General features: G+C 37.8%; 1 protein-coding gene across 1 annotated transcript; it reads right to left on the reverse strand.

The window, feature by feature from the left end:
• Window positions 1–4105: 4105 nt before the first annotated feature.
• Window positions 4106–11357, reverse strand: Jchain (joining chain of multimeric IgA and IgM). Its single transcript, XM_076938756.1, has 4 exons — window positions 11197–11357; window positions 9592–9712; window positions 5970–6050; window positions 4106–5011 (listed from the first exon to the last, which is right to left on the reverse strand). The coding sequence occupies exons 1-4, from the start codon at window positions 11258–11260 to the stop codon at window positions 4798–4800; spliced, it is 480 nt and encodes a 159-aa protein (XP_076794871.1). The 5' UTR covers window positions 11261–11357; the 3' UTR covers window positions 4106–4797.
• Window positions 11358–17281: the final 5924 nt, after the last annotated feature.

The following is a 17281-nucleotide window of genomic DNA, read 5'->3' on the forward strand; positions in this document are numbered from 1 at the left end:
TATACAGCAAACCAGTAGCCAACATCAAACTAAATGAAGAGAAATTTGAAGCAATCCCACTAAGATCAAAGACTAGACAAGGCTGCCCACTCTCACCCTACCTATTCAATATAGTACTGGAAGTCCTAACCAGAGTGATTAGACAACAAAAGGAAGTCAAAGGGATACAAATAGGAAACGAAGAAGTCAAAATTTCACTGTTTGCAGATGATATGATAGTATACTTAAGTGACCCTAAAACTTCCACCAGAGAACTTCTAAACATGATCAACAACTTCAGCAAAGTGGCTGAATATAAAATCAACTCAAACAAATCAGTAGCCTTCCTCTACTCAAAGTACTTCCTCTACTCATAAACAGGCTGAGAAAGAAAGTAGGGAAATGACACCCTTCACAATAGTCACAAATCATATAAAATATCTTGCTGTGAATCTAACCAAGCAAGTGAAAGATCTGTATGACAAGAACTTCAAGTCTCTGAAGAAAGAAATCGAAGAAGATCTCAGAAGATGGAAAGATCTCCCATGCTCGTGGATTGGCAGGATTAATATAGTAAAACTGGCCATCTTGCCAAAAGCAATCTATAGATTCAATGTAATCCTCATCAATATTCCAAATCAATTCTTCATAGAGACAGAAAGAGCAATTTGCAAATTCATTTGGAAAAACAAAAAACCCAGGATAGTGAGAACTATTCTCAACAATAAAAAAACTTCTGGGGGAATCACCATCCCTGACCTCAAACTGTACTACAGAGCAATAGTAATAAAAACTGCATGGTATTGGTACAGAGACAGGCAAGAAGATCAGTGGAACAGAACTGAAGATCCAGAAATGAACCCACACACCTATGGTCACTTGATCTTTGACAAAGGAGCTAAAGCCATCCAGTGGAAAAGGACAGCATTTTCAACAAGTGGTGCTGGCTCAACTGGAGGTCAGCATGTAGAAAATGCAAATCGATCCATTTTTATCTCCTTGTACAAAGCTCAAGTCCAAGTGGATAAAGGACCTTCATGTAAAACCAGATACACTGAAACCAGTAAAAGAAAAGGTGGGGAAGACTCCTAGGCACAGGAGAAAAGTTCCTGAACAGAACACCAATGGCTTATGCTCTAAGATCAAGAATTGACAAATGGGACCTCATAAAATTGCAAAGCTTCTGTAAAGCAAAGGACATTGTCAATAAGACAAAACGGCAACCAACAGATTCGGAAAATATCTTTACCAATCCCACATGTTAGTGGGATTGCAAGATGGTGCAACCACTCTGGAAATCAGTCTGGCGATTCCTCAGAAAATTGGACATAGATTACCTGAGGACCCAGCTATACCATTCCTGAGCATATACACAGAAGATGCTCCAACATATAACAAGGACACGTGCTCCACTATGTTCATAGCAGCCTTATTTATAAGAGTCAGAAGCTGGAAAGAACCTAACAGAACCCATTGTATCTATTCCTCTGTCCCTCAACAGAGGAATGGATACAAAAAAAAAAAAAAAAAAAAAAAAAAAAAAAAAAAAAAAAAAAAAAAAACCTGTGGTACATTTACACAACAGAGTATTAACTATTAAAAACAATGAATTCAAGAAATTCTTAGATAAATAGATGGAACTAGAAAATATCATCCTGAGTGAGGTAACCCAATCACAAAAGAACACACATGGTATTCACTTACTGATAACTGGATATTAGCCCAGAAGCTTAAAATACCCAAGATTCAACTCACAGACCACATGAAGCTCATGAAGAAGGAAGAACAAGTGTGGGTGCTTCGGTCCTTCTTAGAAGGAGTAACAAAATACTCAAGGGAGCAAATATGGAGACAAAATGTGGGACAGAAACTGAAGGAGGGGCCTTCTGGAGACCATTCCACCTGGGTATCCATCCCATGTGCAGTCACCAAAGACAGAGGCCGATATGGATGTCAGGAAGTACATGCTGACAGGAGCCTGATATAGCTGTTTCATTAGAAGTCTGCAAGAGTCCGAGATATTCAGAGGGGAATGCTCACAGCTAACTATTGATCTGATCAGGAGTTTCCCAAAGGAGGAGTTAGAGAGAAGACTAAAGGAGCTGAAAGGGTTTGTGCCCCCATGAGAAGAGCAACAATGCCAACCAACCAGAGCTCCCCAGAGTCTAAACCACCAGCCAGGGAGAACATAGGGAGGGACCCATGGCTCCAACTGTATATGTAGGGGAGGATGGCCTTGTCAGGCATAGGTGTAAGAGGAGATCCTTGGTCCCATGAAGGCTGGGCGCCGAGTGTGTGGAAATTCAAGGGTGAGGATGTGGGAGTGGGGGGTAGGTGGGGTCACATCCTCATAGAAGCAGGAGGAGGGGATGGGATAGGGGGTTCCTGGGCGAGGGGGAGAAATAGGGTAAGGGGATAACATCTGAGATGTAAATAAAATATCCAATAAAAAATAAAAATTTATCACAACAACTTAAGGAAGGAAGGTGGTTCATGGTTTTGGGGGTACAACCCATAGCAGTGGGGATACTGTGGCCGACAGAGTGCTATTTACTACAAAAGCTACCCTAAGTGACACACAAGCACACACACACATATATGAACATATTCTTGTTTCAGGGACACATACTAAATAAATAAATATAATCTTCAAAGAACTTAAGGCATGCTATTTATAAAATGAAGATAGAACTCTTTTTATAATCCTATGAGGGTTAAAGGAGACACACACACACACACACAAACCCTCCTGGTCAGTTCACCTTGCAATCCAACCACTAGGTGGCAGTGGAGGCTCATAATCCTGATAGTACAATTGAGCCATTCCCCACAGCAGCAGAATTTGGGAATTTCCAAGAGTTGCAATTTCTCTAGATTCTGCACCCGAAACCACTTAATCAGCATCTCTAGGGGAAGAAATTAGTAATCTACTTTTCTACATCCTTCAGTATCTGAAATTAATAACTACAACACATTATTTGTATTTTTCACTAGTTGTCTTATCAGAGAGGATCCAAAAAAATTCACACATAATTATAATTTACTATTATAATATCTAATGGCTAATTACTATGACTGCCATATTATATGACCTATAAATGCATATATGTTTATAGAATGTATCATCATTCTTATAAAAAAATCTATGAAATAGTTATTTGTAATTTCATTTTTAAGAAAGCAATGATCTTGGAGCTGGAGAGATGGCTCAGCAGTTAAGAGCACTGACTGCTCTATCAGAGGTCCTGAGTTCAATTCCTAGTAACCACATGGTAGCTCACAACCATCTGTAATGGAATCCGATGCCCTCTTGTGGTGTGTCTGAAGACAGCAACAGTGTACTCACATATATAAAATAAATAAAACTTAAGAAGGAGGAGGAGGAAGAGGAGGAAGAGGAAGGGGAAGGGGAAAGGGAAGGGGAAGAAGGAGGAGAAAGAAGCAGAAGGAGAAGAAGCAATGATCTTAAATTTAGTTACCTTGCCTGGTATTAATTCAGCCATATGAGAATATAAATTTCAACGTGGGCCATTAGCGTTGCCAGCTAGACCTCACAGACACTGCGAGTACACAGCCCAGACCTAGGAAGTGCACCTCTGTTCCCAGGCCAGAGCATCTTCATGACGGCCTCTGAACTGGCAGATGCTTCCCATAGTGCCCTTAGATAAATACATCAACTGACCATGGCTTTCTACCATGTTTCTTTGTATGTGACAAGTTATTACTTTGAAATAAGCCCACCATTTAAATGAGATTTTTCTACTTGGATGAAGCTATATAAAGTTATGTGGTGTTGGTTTTGCTTTGCTTTGCTTTGCTTTGCTTTGCTTTGCTTTCCAGTGCTGGAGATCAAACTCAAGGCCTTTAGCATGATAAGCAAGTTCCCTACCACAGAGTACATCTCCTACTTCCAAAAGGTACTTACTATGTGTTATGGACCCTGCCTTTGTACTTAATTTTATCTGTGAAATGACAAAGATTTCACAAATATGTACTCATACAAACTAAGTGATGAATGTACCATTGCATCATACTTACAAACTGTTTGCCAATAATATATTTAATTTATATATAAGAAGATTAAACACAAGTAAATTTTTTTCCAACAAATCATTTCACACAGGTATATGCTTATCACTCTATTTAATTGTTCAAACTGTACTAGAGAATACATATTTTGGAATACAAATTTCATTAGATTCAGCTGAGACACTAAAGATTTCCCTAAGAATTTCAGACAATAATCTCACTGTCAAAAAAATTATCAAGAAAATTTAATGTCAAGTCTATGTATTCTATCAACATTCATTTTTTCATTTTTGCATCAAATTATATCACTTTCAGCAAATGTCTTTCATAAATATTAGTAAATAGTTCCAAAATGTGTCCTTTATAACTTCTAATGGTGATATGTTTACTGTATGTTTTCTCTACACAGTGAGATAGCAAGAGAAAGACTGATGTAGGATGTGCAAAAGCTCCAGCTCTCCACAGCAAAGGAAGGAAAGAAAGGACTGAATTTCATTATGTCTCTGGATTTTTACTCTTGGAATTTTACTTTCTCCCCTAGCTTACAATTTTAAAAACTAGAAAATGTACTCTTAAACATACCTCCTTGAGCAGGCATGAGGATTTACTACTTAGAATTGAGAAAGAATTACATAATAGTGACAGCAATGCTGATATTCTATTGAAAGGGAAGGTTAGTTTTATACCATGAAAAAAAATCCTGGTTTCAAATTCACTAGCAGTGAGATAAGTTCTGGGTGCAAATGGAGAGCCTCTAAAGACAAAGAGCTGAGTGGCAAGTGACTCAAACTAGTCAGGGTAGCAAGAGTCAGGGGTCAAGGCTGCTTGCACCTTTTTGATCTCACCACGATATCTAAGTGGGACTATAGTGGTGTAGCACTTGTTCCTGTCATACATGTAGCAGGTCTCAGGAACACCATTGTCTTCATTGCAGATATTGCTCTGGGTGGCAGTAACAACCTGATCTTCCAGCTCCACTTCCACAGGATCACATTTCTTACAGCTGAAAACATATACATGCATTAGAAATCCCCCAGCAAATACTATCCCAATATACAAGTCACTGAACATGTTATCTGATATCTGCTTGTTCTTGCAGCTCTAACCTACAGTAAATGATGATTCTTTCCAGATCTAATCATCTGCACAGCACGTAATACTTTATAAAATTCTGAGTCTTTCATGTAAAAATACCTGGACATAAGCAATATAACTAAGGACTTGCTGAGAGGCTCATCTTACCTATGCTATAGAGCAGCTTCCACTTATGAGTTCATCGGGAGCTATGTAATGGTTCAATTAACTCAGTGTCAGTGACGAGAGGAATCTATATATATTAATATATACATATGCATGTACATACAAATATATTTAGGGGAACAGTGTCTCACTATGTTGCTTGGGCTGGCCTGGGACCGTCAGTCCTCCTGTTCCTGCACCATACTCCTGAGGGGAGATTTTGTGTGTTATTTTGGAGGGGAGGAGGATGATTCAAGGCAGAGTTTCTCTGCATAGCCCTGGCAGACCTAAGAAGCATTCTGTAGACCACACTGGCCTCAAACTCAGAAATTCATCTACCTCTGCCTCCTGAGTGCTAGGGTTAAAGCCAGGTGCCACCAGGCCCAGTGAGAGAATTTTTTTAACTGTTTAACATTGGAGTATATCATCTCCAAAGAAATACATGAATACTAAAAGCTAAACACTACTTACTTAAATGTTGAAGTAAATTGGTTCCTTCTATAGAAATGACAATAATTTCTCCTTTAGAATAAACTTATCACTACTATTTTTCTGGGACCGAGTTTTATGAAGTTTCAGTACCTAATCACTAGCCTAAGAATCAGTGTGTCCTAAAGTTCAGGCGTTTGTCAATGTTTACACCCCAATGTATTTTCAGAAATATTATTAATAAAGTCAAAGGTTATTAACTTCAGCATATGTAAGTATGAAGAAAATCTTACACATCTGACAAATGGTATACAAAGTTCCTTCTCAGTGGGGAGTCGGGATCGGAGATATTCTCCCTGTTGTTCAAAGGGACACTGAAAAGAGAGAGAGAACAGAAGAATAATTCAGTACAGATATTGTTGTTTCTGGTAGTACATCTTAACAGATCAGTATTTACTGTTTAATTATACTAGTACTTATCATCACCTTACCCAATTATAAACCATTACATGGGTTTTACAATAACTTGTTATACTTTACATATCAGGTTATTGTCTATACACTAGTTGGTTTCCTAGGCTATATACGGCTACATGTGTGGTGTGCAGAAGGTGTTCATTGCTTATAGAATGAACAAGCAAAAATATCTATATTTTTGAAGATGTACACATGATAAATTATTTCTATTTATTTTATATGTATAGGTGTTTTGTCTCCATATACATTGTGTGCAACACCATATCCATGCAATTCTTCTGGGGCATGTTTTATTTTATGGTTTGTTGGTGGAGTTGTTTGATTGTTTTAATTTAGGGGTGAATTTTATTATATTTTCGTTTTGTCCATTTGTTTTGAAGGAATTGTCTGGTTTAGTTTTGATTTGTTTCATTACTGAGATGGTATTTCATATAGCTCAGATTTGCTTCAAACTCAGTTTGTAGCAAAGGATGACCTTGAACTCCTGATTCTTCTGCCCCATCTCCCTAATGCTGAGATTACTCATGTGCGTTACCATTCTCAGTTCAGCATAGACTACTTTATATGATTTATATTGTATTCCCAGTGCTAACCTTCAACATTGACTATTCACCAAATAAAAAATTTGAAGAATAAATGTATGCATTCTTTTATTTGGTTATAAAGGCTCTTATGATAAGTTCTTTGCCCCTTGTTTATTTACTATCTGTATGTGTTGATGGCGAGTGTGCTCATGTCACTGTGCACATGTAGAGGTCAGAAGTAACCTGTGGGAGTTAGTCCTCTCCTTCCACCAGGCAGTGTTCTGGAGATCAAAGTTGTCGGATAAACATATTTATGAACTAAGCCATCTCATTAACATCAGGGAAGGTTTTCAATAATGGGAATGACAGAGAAATAAACATTTATAGGATTCTACTATAAGCCAAATACTGTTCTTGTATAAGTTATTATAGTTATAACCCCAAATATGTATATATCTAGCCATAATTATCCTTTTTTACAGCTCAGAATAATGTTCAAATTAGGTAAGTAACTTCCAAAAAGCCACATCATTACAGTAAGCAAGAGAGTTGGGAATGGTGCCACAATGACACAGCCATGGCAATATACTGTCAGGAAACATCACAACACATCAAGATGTAACTAAATTATTTGATTTCAGTAGAATATAATACAAGTAAGAGATGAATTAAATGCCTATTTGGGCAATTGTCCCCCTGGAGATTCAAACATAAGTGGTTCTTCAATATGGTTTATATGCAATGTCATGAGCTAATTCTCTCTAATTGCATGTCTCTGTGAGAATCTATAACTTCCAAGAGCTTTGAAATCTTTCGTTTTCAACTTCTGTAAAATTTCCTCAAGCTTGTTAACAAAACTCAACCTTAAGTCATGATTCAATCTCATTAAGGTACTACATGGCAAAAGTGCATTAAAAATAATACATTTAAACAAACCCTGACACTATTACTGATGCTGTGTTGTGCTTGTCTATGGGAGCCTAGCATGGCTGTCCTCTAAAAGGCTCTAGCAGCAGCTGACTGAGACAGATGCACATAAACAGCAAATCATTAGACTGAGGTTTGGGACCCCTATGGAAGAGTTAGGGGACAGACTGAAGGAGCTAACGGCCTCTGGCACATAAGTAGCAGAGGAGTGACTGCCTTTTCTGGCCTCAGTGAGAGAGGATGTGCCTAATCCTGTAGACTTGATGCCAGAGAAGGTGGATGACGGTGGGGGTACTCTCTCAGAGGCTAAAGGAAAGGGGAAGGGGTGGAGAACTCTGGGATCGGGGACCTGGAGGGGGAGCAACATTTGGGATGTAAATAAATAAAATAATAAAAATTTTAAGTGAAGCCCCAGGAAGTGGGGAGGTCTGGGGGGAGGGGGTGGGAGTAAGGACATCTTCTTGGAGATTGGGGTGGGTTCCTAGGGGGGAGAAATGGGATGAGGAACAGACAGAGGGCAGACTGGGAGGGGGATAACACCTGGACTTAAATTTAAAAAAAAAAAAAAAGACCCTCCAAAATTCATTTTAAATCATACTTTGAATTCCAATTAAATAAATAAATTTCTACAATATTTTGGCAAAAAACAGTTGTGTCAAAAAAAAAAAATAAACAAGACAATCGCTTTCAAGATTCCTCCTTGCTATAGGAAGCTGTTTCAGAAAACCTCCCATGGAACGCAATGGCTAAATTTAGACACACGGACTGAGGAAGTTAACCAAGCTTTAAAGGGGTAACAGAAAGAATCCTTAAACAGAGGATCCAGTAGATGTAAAAACAGAAAAGGTAAAAACCACTGTGAAGGTGGAGAAATAAAGGCACCATCCAGGACTCCTGGAGCTTGGTGTTTTGTTTCATTTTGTTTAGCAGAAATGAAATAGAGGAAAGAATCAAGAGTTATACTAAGCTTTGTAAGGAGGTAAGACACGTGTGTAATGCATACTGATAACAACACTGGGGAAAGCAAGCTCCACAGCATTTTATCAGGACCATAATATAAGATTATCAAACACATAGTTAAGTAAATAACAGTATTGTTAAAATACGTGACAGGTACTACACAACCTCTACAAACAATAGATATTCTCAATTTTTTATAATAATCCTCTAAAGAAGGCTTGTTTTTTCTTCTATTTAAAGATGAGAACTTTTAGATTTGGAGTAGACAAATAATTTGATATTTGTAAGAGTGCACAGTTACAAACTGATGTGGCTAGACCTTGAAACAATTTTTTAAACATAATTTTCCTATTGATAGCTGGAATTAACTGCTATGTTCTTTTCTTATAAAAAGTACTTGATTGGAGAAAACTATTAAGGTGGGAGTATTTAGCAAGAAAAACTTGTTACTGATTGGATAAGGAGAAATCATGGTTCTCAAGTATTTTCAGTATTCTTGCTAATGATTAAGTGCTACTAAGTATATAAGTCTGGGCTATATGAGAAATAAAATTAATAAGTGAATCCAATGTATGAGTGCAAAGTCAATTTAATCGATTTTAATTAGTCTTTTAGGAACACAATGTGTAATACTTAAAAGTCAATAATTATGGAACAAAAGTGGATGTTTACTGTCACCTGAAGTTGCAGTTTAAGCTGGTAAAGAATAACTGAAATCACTGCATACAAACGGGCGTGCAGGTGACTAAAGAGGAGCCTCTGGTTCCCTTTGTTTCAACTTCTGTAAAATTTCATTGTTATCAAACTTAATTTCATCTAACTCCTGACTCAATCTCATTAAACGTGTTACATATCAAAAGAGGGTTGAAGACACTACAGTTAAACAAGGCAAGCACTGTCAAGACCCCTCCCTGATATAGGGATCTGCTTCAGAAAACCTTACATGATTCTCTTTTAAAAGAAAAGGAAGCTTAATGACATATCTTCTTATAACAGAGAAAAGAAAAGAAACACGAGTGCCACATACACAATTCGGATGTGTCTCTCCACAATGTCCTCATTAGGATCTTCGGCAGAACGGATGATCCTAGAAGTAACTCGGGTACACATGCATTTGTTGTCAGCAAGAACGGTGCCTTCATCGTCACCTTGGGTTTGAAAGGTAAAATATGTCATGAAAAAGGGAAACAGAACTCTATGTTGTCTTTGGTGTCACGGTGCAGGCCTGCTATTCCAGCACTTGGGAAATAGAGGAGGGAGGATGGAAAATTCAAGGCCTGCCGGGGCTACCTGGGAACTTCCAGGACACCCTGCATTACATAAAGAGAAATTGTCTGTCTTTTTTTTTAAAGTGCGTATGTGCTAAGATGAGTTAATCTGCCTTTCTTACCTGAAGATAGCAGACAGAGTCTCATGCAGCCCAGGCTAGCCTGAAACTCACTATGCAGTTGTGGGTTGATTCTCCATCCCCTGCTTCTATCTCCTGAGTGCTGAGATTGCAAGTATGTGCCACCATGCCTGGATCAAAAACTTTAATTTTTATTGTTCATAAGTCCTAGTGTTTCTGTTTGTTTTCTTTTCTAACCTAAAAGAGCAAAAAAGTCTACAAGAAATTTTCTTTTTCTTCATTGGAAAAATTCAAGAGCAGCTAGGCTGAAGGAATTCTGCTTTATATCTAATGCTTCTAATTATTTTAGTGACGGCACATGGTAGAATTCAATGAAAACACCAAAATGAAAAATAAAACATAAACCTAGACTATTTCCCAATCAAAGGATTCTTGAAAGTTAACCATGAGGTGTCAGTCCTTATAAACCCAACTGCAAACACCGAGTTCTTCCACAATTCCCATTTCTTCCTGTAAACATTTATTTCCCTTAAATCATATTGGAAGAAGTATCTTTTCTCCCAAGACTATTTTATTTTGTAAGATTTAATATTCTCCACCAAAGCTTTCCTAAAATATCGATATTTTTCATAATAATAATCACAGTCAATACACAGATTCCACGAGAAAGAACAACAAGACCTGCATTAATATCTCCTAGAAGAACTCTATTCAAGGAGAGAGCATATATCAGTGTAAAGAATTGTCTACAACGTTCTGCTGAAAAAACTGCTTAGAAAATATTCTTAGCTATGAGTTCATTTTGATGTATAATGTCACTATACAGAAAAATGAATAAATGCATAGGTATGTACTGAAGCTTTAACTCTGAGAGTCAATATTCACCCTCTGATTCCATTTCTCTGTGGAGATAAAAATCAAAATACAGTCTATATCATAATTACCACAGTTATTACTTCACTTCTCTAGAATTAAATTAAAGAGACTCAAGGAGAGGGCTATTGGTTTTAAACTTACACATGGGAATTTATAAGTGCGGCTATCTACAGATACCCCCCAAATATTTATTTTCTTATGCTAAAGGCTGGAGTAGCCAAACAGAAGAACAAAGAACAAAGAGAATACAATGAATCTTGTCTGTATATATATCACTGCCTATTGAGATTAGAAGGCAGCTAGCTGTCCAGCTAGCCAGTAGAGGAGTAGATTTGTCTTTAGACCTGAAACGCCTATCTGTTCTATATTTTCCCTTTTATTTGGCTTTATTGTATAGGTACCACCTACCTGTTACAAGGACAGCCTTAACAAAAATGGCCAGAACTCCCAAGAGAAGCAAGTGGGTCTTCATCTTGTCTTCACTTTTGAAAGACTGAAGGCAAAAAGCCCCAGCCAAGTGTGTGTCTATAAGGGGTGTGCAAATGATGCTGCTTCTGCTTTCTTAAAATAACACCCCAGAACAGGTGAGCTGCAGTAAGCACAATGATGCTTCAGATTTAAACTGTATGCTACACTGGAAAGAAGCACATGGTTCATACTTAGGCATTTCTCTCTAATACAAAGCTTTCCTATAAAGCTGGGATTTGATGGATCATTTGTGCTTCAGCAATGTATGAACCCCAAGATAACTAGAATGTTGAGTCAAGACTCTATTGAGAATGTTTAAATATGAGTTCTCAACTTTGTCAATTACATATACTCATATTAGTCGTCAAATCAATTGTTTGACATTTGTTACAGCTGGAATGATGACTGCAGGGAAAGAGAAAAAAGAAATGAAGAAACAGAAGTAATTAAGGCCTTTCAGGTTCCTAAGAGTAACCTATAGCAGTTTCTCTGTAGTCTTTAATGAACAAGTTATCATATTTAAGCATCCATGTGCTTACTCTTACCACTTTCAGTTATCTTATAAGTTCAGACACACAAGTAGATTATGCAATTAACAGATCCTGACCTAATGTTGCATTTTACTCTAATAGGACAGACCAGCTTTCTGCTTTTCTGTCTAGTGACTCCTTTCAGAGCCATGTACTACAATATCCATGTTGTCTCAATTGGAAAACGAGTCACTGGAGTATTTGGCCTCAATCTTTTTCACTTAATTACTTTCAAATGAAAAAAAAAACAAACAAACAAACAAACCTGAGTTTTGGGGTAGAGAAACTCCTACCCCCATCTCCAATATCCTAGAATTTTCTGTCTTGGAAACAGGATGACTACATTTTATGTAATTGCAGCACATGTGTATTATTTTTATTCTTATCTTTAATTCTCTGTCTTCTGGATTTTTGAGAGGCAATAATCAATATTTCAGGGTCATAAGTAGGCAGCCTAAACGCAGGAAGCAACAGAGATATGAAACCCCAGAACATTATTATGCAGGGAAAAAAAAGGACAGAAAAGAGGGGGGAGTGGGCAGAAAGCATAACTGGAATCATGGGAGCAATTTTATCTATCAGAAAAATAAACTCAACTAAAAGGACATTTGTGGTATTTATGGAAATCAGAACAAATATCAACCACTTATGGTTTCTCACCCCAACTATAGTTTCTAAATGACTGACTTGGTCTATAGTACACAGACTGAGAATTAATGGATTAATAGCTGAGTACTAGAGAGGTAGAAGCAAAAAGATGGTGAGTTCAAATCCAACCTTGGCTTCATAGCAAATCAAAGGTCAGCCTGGACTACACAGAAATCTAAGGTCAGCCTGGGATACATAAGACCTGACTCCCTTTTCCCCTCAAAGGTTACTGGATAATGTAAGTCACTATTTCCTTGAAAATACACTCAAGTCTCAAGTGCCTCCCTCAAGAAACTTGGATATATCCCAGAACAAAGCAATGTTTTCTCAAAACCTTCTTTTGTGTAAAAGCAAAGAATATATTTGTGATTACTAACATGAAGAAGAGCTCTGTGTTTGGTCTTTCCATCTCTTAATCTTATCCTCCCTCCTTCTTTCACTATCTTGTAGCCTTAGTGTATCTATTATGTATGTAACTATAAAGACGATTCTATACTGTACTTTGGTCACTGGAAGGGAGTAGCTACGGCTGGCAATACAGGGTCTGAGACCAGTGTTTGCCTGTGTAGTCTAGTGATCACTCGAAGTATTAGTTAAAATAAAATTTCCTGGTTACACTGAGCCAATGTCTGGAGATCTAGCCTAAGAATATGTTTTTAAAAGGCACCCAATCTGATGTACTTGAAGGTTTGAAAAAAACTGACGGATATGAAGCCTATGGGCAGAGTGGGCACCAGTATTAAGTATTTACGAAAGGTTAATAAAAATTAAACTTTTAAAACAAACAGTATCAAATTTAAAAAAAAAAAAAAAAAAAAACAAGTTAACTGAACTTTTGTTTGATTTGGGGGGCAGGGTTGTTGTTTTGAAACAGGGTCTTCCTATGTAAAGCTAGCTGGCCTGGTACTCACGCTCACTGTGTGGCCCAAGCTGCCCTTGAACTCTGAGTAATTCTCCTACCTCAGCTTTCCAAGTGCTGGAGTTACAGCCCATGCCATCACACTTCGCTTCTCCACATTTAATACTTCAAATTTGGATTTGGGTGTGAGATTTGGCCATGATCTTGCTAAATTCAGACCAACATTGTAATCTTTTTGAATCAATGTTTTACAAACCAGCACGTTAGTTATTTTCCTCAATTTCACAATATTTGCAAACATGATACATGTGCCATTGGTTTTAAGTTTCATCTATGTTATGAAGAAACATGTTCAATAGGGTAGCACTGGGAGAGTTTTCTAAGACATGCCTCTATCTACAGCCTAACAACACACTGGTAAGTACCTTTGTGTGCATCAACTCATTTTAGTAAAGTCATATAGTCATATAGATGTATGACCACAAAGACTGAATTTTTGTTTTCTTCTTGTTGTTGCAGTTGTTGTTATTGTTGGAGAAAAAGGAGGATACAGGGTCTCACACTGCATCTCAGACTGAACTAAAACTTATTGTGTGGCTCTGTATGAGCTTGAATTCCAGCCTCAGCCTCAGAAGTGCTGGGATTACAGGCATGAGCAACCATGGCCAGCTTCAGATTAAAATGTCCCTTTTCATCCAACAAAGAACAAAGAGTGCCTGGCGATATGCTTGCTCTCCCCTTTATCCTTCTTCAGTGGCTGTTCTCCCTGTGAAAGCATCCTATCGTATAAAGGGAGTCTTTGATAGCAGCCTGGCATTCTGCCCCTTAGACACTTTAAAAAGGTGATATGTTAATAGCCTTCTTGGCTTCATGTCTAAGATAGAACAGAAATCTCTTGACTTTCTTTTTAATGGATTACACTCTACATTTAGTGTGATGCTTCATATTTCCCATTTGTCCTCGAAATAGAAGTGAAAAAACAAGTTTTAATAATAAATAAAATTTCCCAAACCACCCAACAAATATAAAAAGCAAAGTCTACATTAAATATTGAACAATGTCAATCTATAAATTTTAAGTAATCTAATAATCTTTTTTATTTTAAAAGTAACTTCTGGGGCTGGAGGGAAGGTTCAATAATTAAGAGTACTGGCTGTTCTTGCAGAGGATTTGAGTTCAGTTCCAACATCCATGTGGCAGCTGACAACCATCTATAACTCTAGCACAGGGAATCTGACCCCCTCCTTGGCTTCCCTGGGTACACAACACACACATAGAACATACACATGCATGCAGACACACGCATACACACATACACACACACACACACACACATATATATATACATACATATATATATATATACATACATATATATATATATAATCCCTATTAAAAATAACTTCTGAGTATTCCCAAAAATGCTACAAAAGGTACAATACATATATGAACTCCTCAATATATTTGATAGTTCCTTTGATATTATCATAAAGGATACTTGAGGTAAGAGAGAGCAGTTGCCCTTCACATTCTCTAAAAATTGATCTGCCTTCAGATTTTTCTTAGAAGTCTTGTGAACAGACTCTAAAGCACACTGATTCTAAAAAGAAAAATTAATAATTTAAAAGACTGACATATGTGCTTGAGACGCTGTATAACACACTCAACCAGTTACAGGGGCGCTTCACAGCTATGTTCATGACCTAGAACACCTAACACACGAAATCCACAGTTAACTGACATTCCCACAAGGACAATCTATAAGAAGAAAACTGACAAAGAGATTTCTCTCTCCAAAACCAGCTCACCATGTAGCTATGACAGTGACCAGTCAGAAACACAGCATCTACCATATCTCCAATAAACTCTTTCTCTAACTTTTATAACTGACACTAAAGGCAAAGCAGGAAGGGTTAGGGTTAGGATTAGGGGAAGGTAAGAGTGGTTGGGTCAACTCAAAGTAAACTAAGGGAAGATTCTATTAGTACTAGAGGTAAAAATCTTCAAAGCAGAGACCAATGCATTCATAAAGAAAAAACATTCAAAAGTGGAAACTGATGTTTGTATAAAACACATGTGATACGTATTGATACGCATTCAATATCAGTGCAACATTAAACAAACTAAAGCTTCCCAAATGCCCTAGGTTATCACCATCAATGGCATACCTGGTTATAAACAGAGGACAAAGTTTTTCAGCTGGGCATAGTAGCTCACTCCTGAAATCTCAGCACTCAGGTGGCTGATGCAGGAGGACTGCCATAAGTTCAAAGCCAGCCAAGGCTACAAAGGCAGATGCTGTCTGAAAATGGGGGGTGCTGGGTTTCCCTATGACAAAACATAGTCAAACCATTTGTTCTTACTGATAATATATCCTCCCCAGCATGATTCTTGCTGTGTTGTTTTCAACGTTCTAAAAGGCCCTGTCTTCCAGACATTATATTCTGATGAGAAAGACCAACAAGAAAAAGAAAAGTAAATAAAAATTCACACATTGTGATATATGCTCAAAAAGAAAACTGCACAGGAATAAAATGACAAGCATGTGGAGCAGGGCTGGGGTCACCTCTATCAGAGAGTAGACTTGGGAAAGGCTTTGAGGAGGCACATCCAGGCAGAAACATGAACAAACAAGATGAAGTTAATGCTGGCATAACAAATGACCATACAGAGTGATTCCAAACACCACCATTAATTATTTCCAAAGTTCTGTTACATCCCTAGGTAGGCTTGGCTAATCAGTTCACTCCAAGTTTGCATCATAGTCTTAAGTGTCTGTCAACCTAAGCTGGGGACTTGGGGGTTTCTGTGATTTTGTCCTGATGGGCAGTGAACTGGAGGCCCATGAACTGGACAGCAGTCTGTCACCAAGCTACATTCCTTGCCCCCAGACTCTTATCTCAACACACTGAGAGATAGTGCATTTTCAAGATCATTCAAACTGCTGTCAGAATTTATCCCTTTTGTTAAAACCTACTCCCCATTTCCTTGCAGGCTACACGTTTTTCAAAGATTCTAGATCCTGAGAACATCCCACTTTAACATCCCTTTAACCTCAAAATCAGCAGATGGGGTCGGGGAGGGCATTGGATGCCCTGGAACCAGAGTTATGAATGGTGTAACTATAACTCAGTGGTGTTGGGAATAGAGCCTGGGTCTCCCGCAAGAACAAGTATTCTTAACTATTACATCATCTCTCCTGTACAAGGCATGGGCATTGTGAAGGAGTCATTTTTCTGCCTAGATCAGAAACAAACAAACAAAAAAAAATGCTACTACAATAAAAGAAACATCAAGTAAACGAAATTAGATGGGGAAGACATGGCTTGCACAGGTCATGGAGAAAGGAAGAAAACCCCCTATATGCAGCAGAGTGAGGAGAGAAATGTAAATGAGACCATATGCTTCCTTATAAGAGAAAGGTTAACGACCATTTTATTTACTATTATTACTATTACTGTGTGGTATAATTGTGTGAGTGCAGCCATGTGTGCACAGTGCATATGTGGAGCTTAGCAGACAACATTTGGAGGTCAGTACTGTCCTTCCACTGTGGTTCTGGGGATCAACCTGGGGGTGAGGCTTCTGCCATAAGTTTCTCTACACAGTAAGCCATCTCACTGGCCCAAGAGAAATTTTTTTTTCCTATTTAAATTGTACACGTTTTTTTAGGCACAGAGGCTCATGCCTATAATCCTAATGCTTGGTGAGATGAAGGTAGAAAGATCCCAAGTTTGAGATCATTTTTTAGCAACATAGTAACTTAGGTCACATGATATTCTGTCTCAAAAAAGAAAAACACAAAACAAAAAGAAATAAATAAAAGATATAATCTATTTTGGATTTTTGTTTGTTTCCTTCTTTGTTGAGACAGGGTTTCATGTAACCCAGGCTGGCCTCAAACATGCTATGGAGGTGAGGCTGGCTCTGAACTCCTGATTTTCCTGCCTCCAACTCTGAAGTGCTGGAATCATAGGTATATGGTGCA

Source organism: Arvicanthis niloticus, chromosome 7, assembly GCF_011762505.2.
Source record: "Arvicanthis niloticus isolate mArvNil1 chromosome 7, mArvNil1.pat.X, whole genome shotgun sequence".
NCBI lineage: Eukaryota > Metazoa > Chordata > Mammalia > Rodentia > Muridae > Arvicanthis > Arvicanthis niloticus.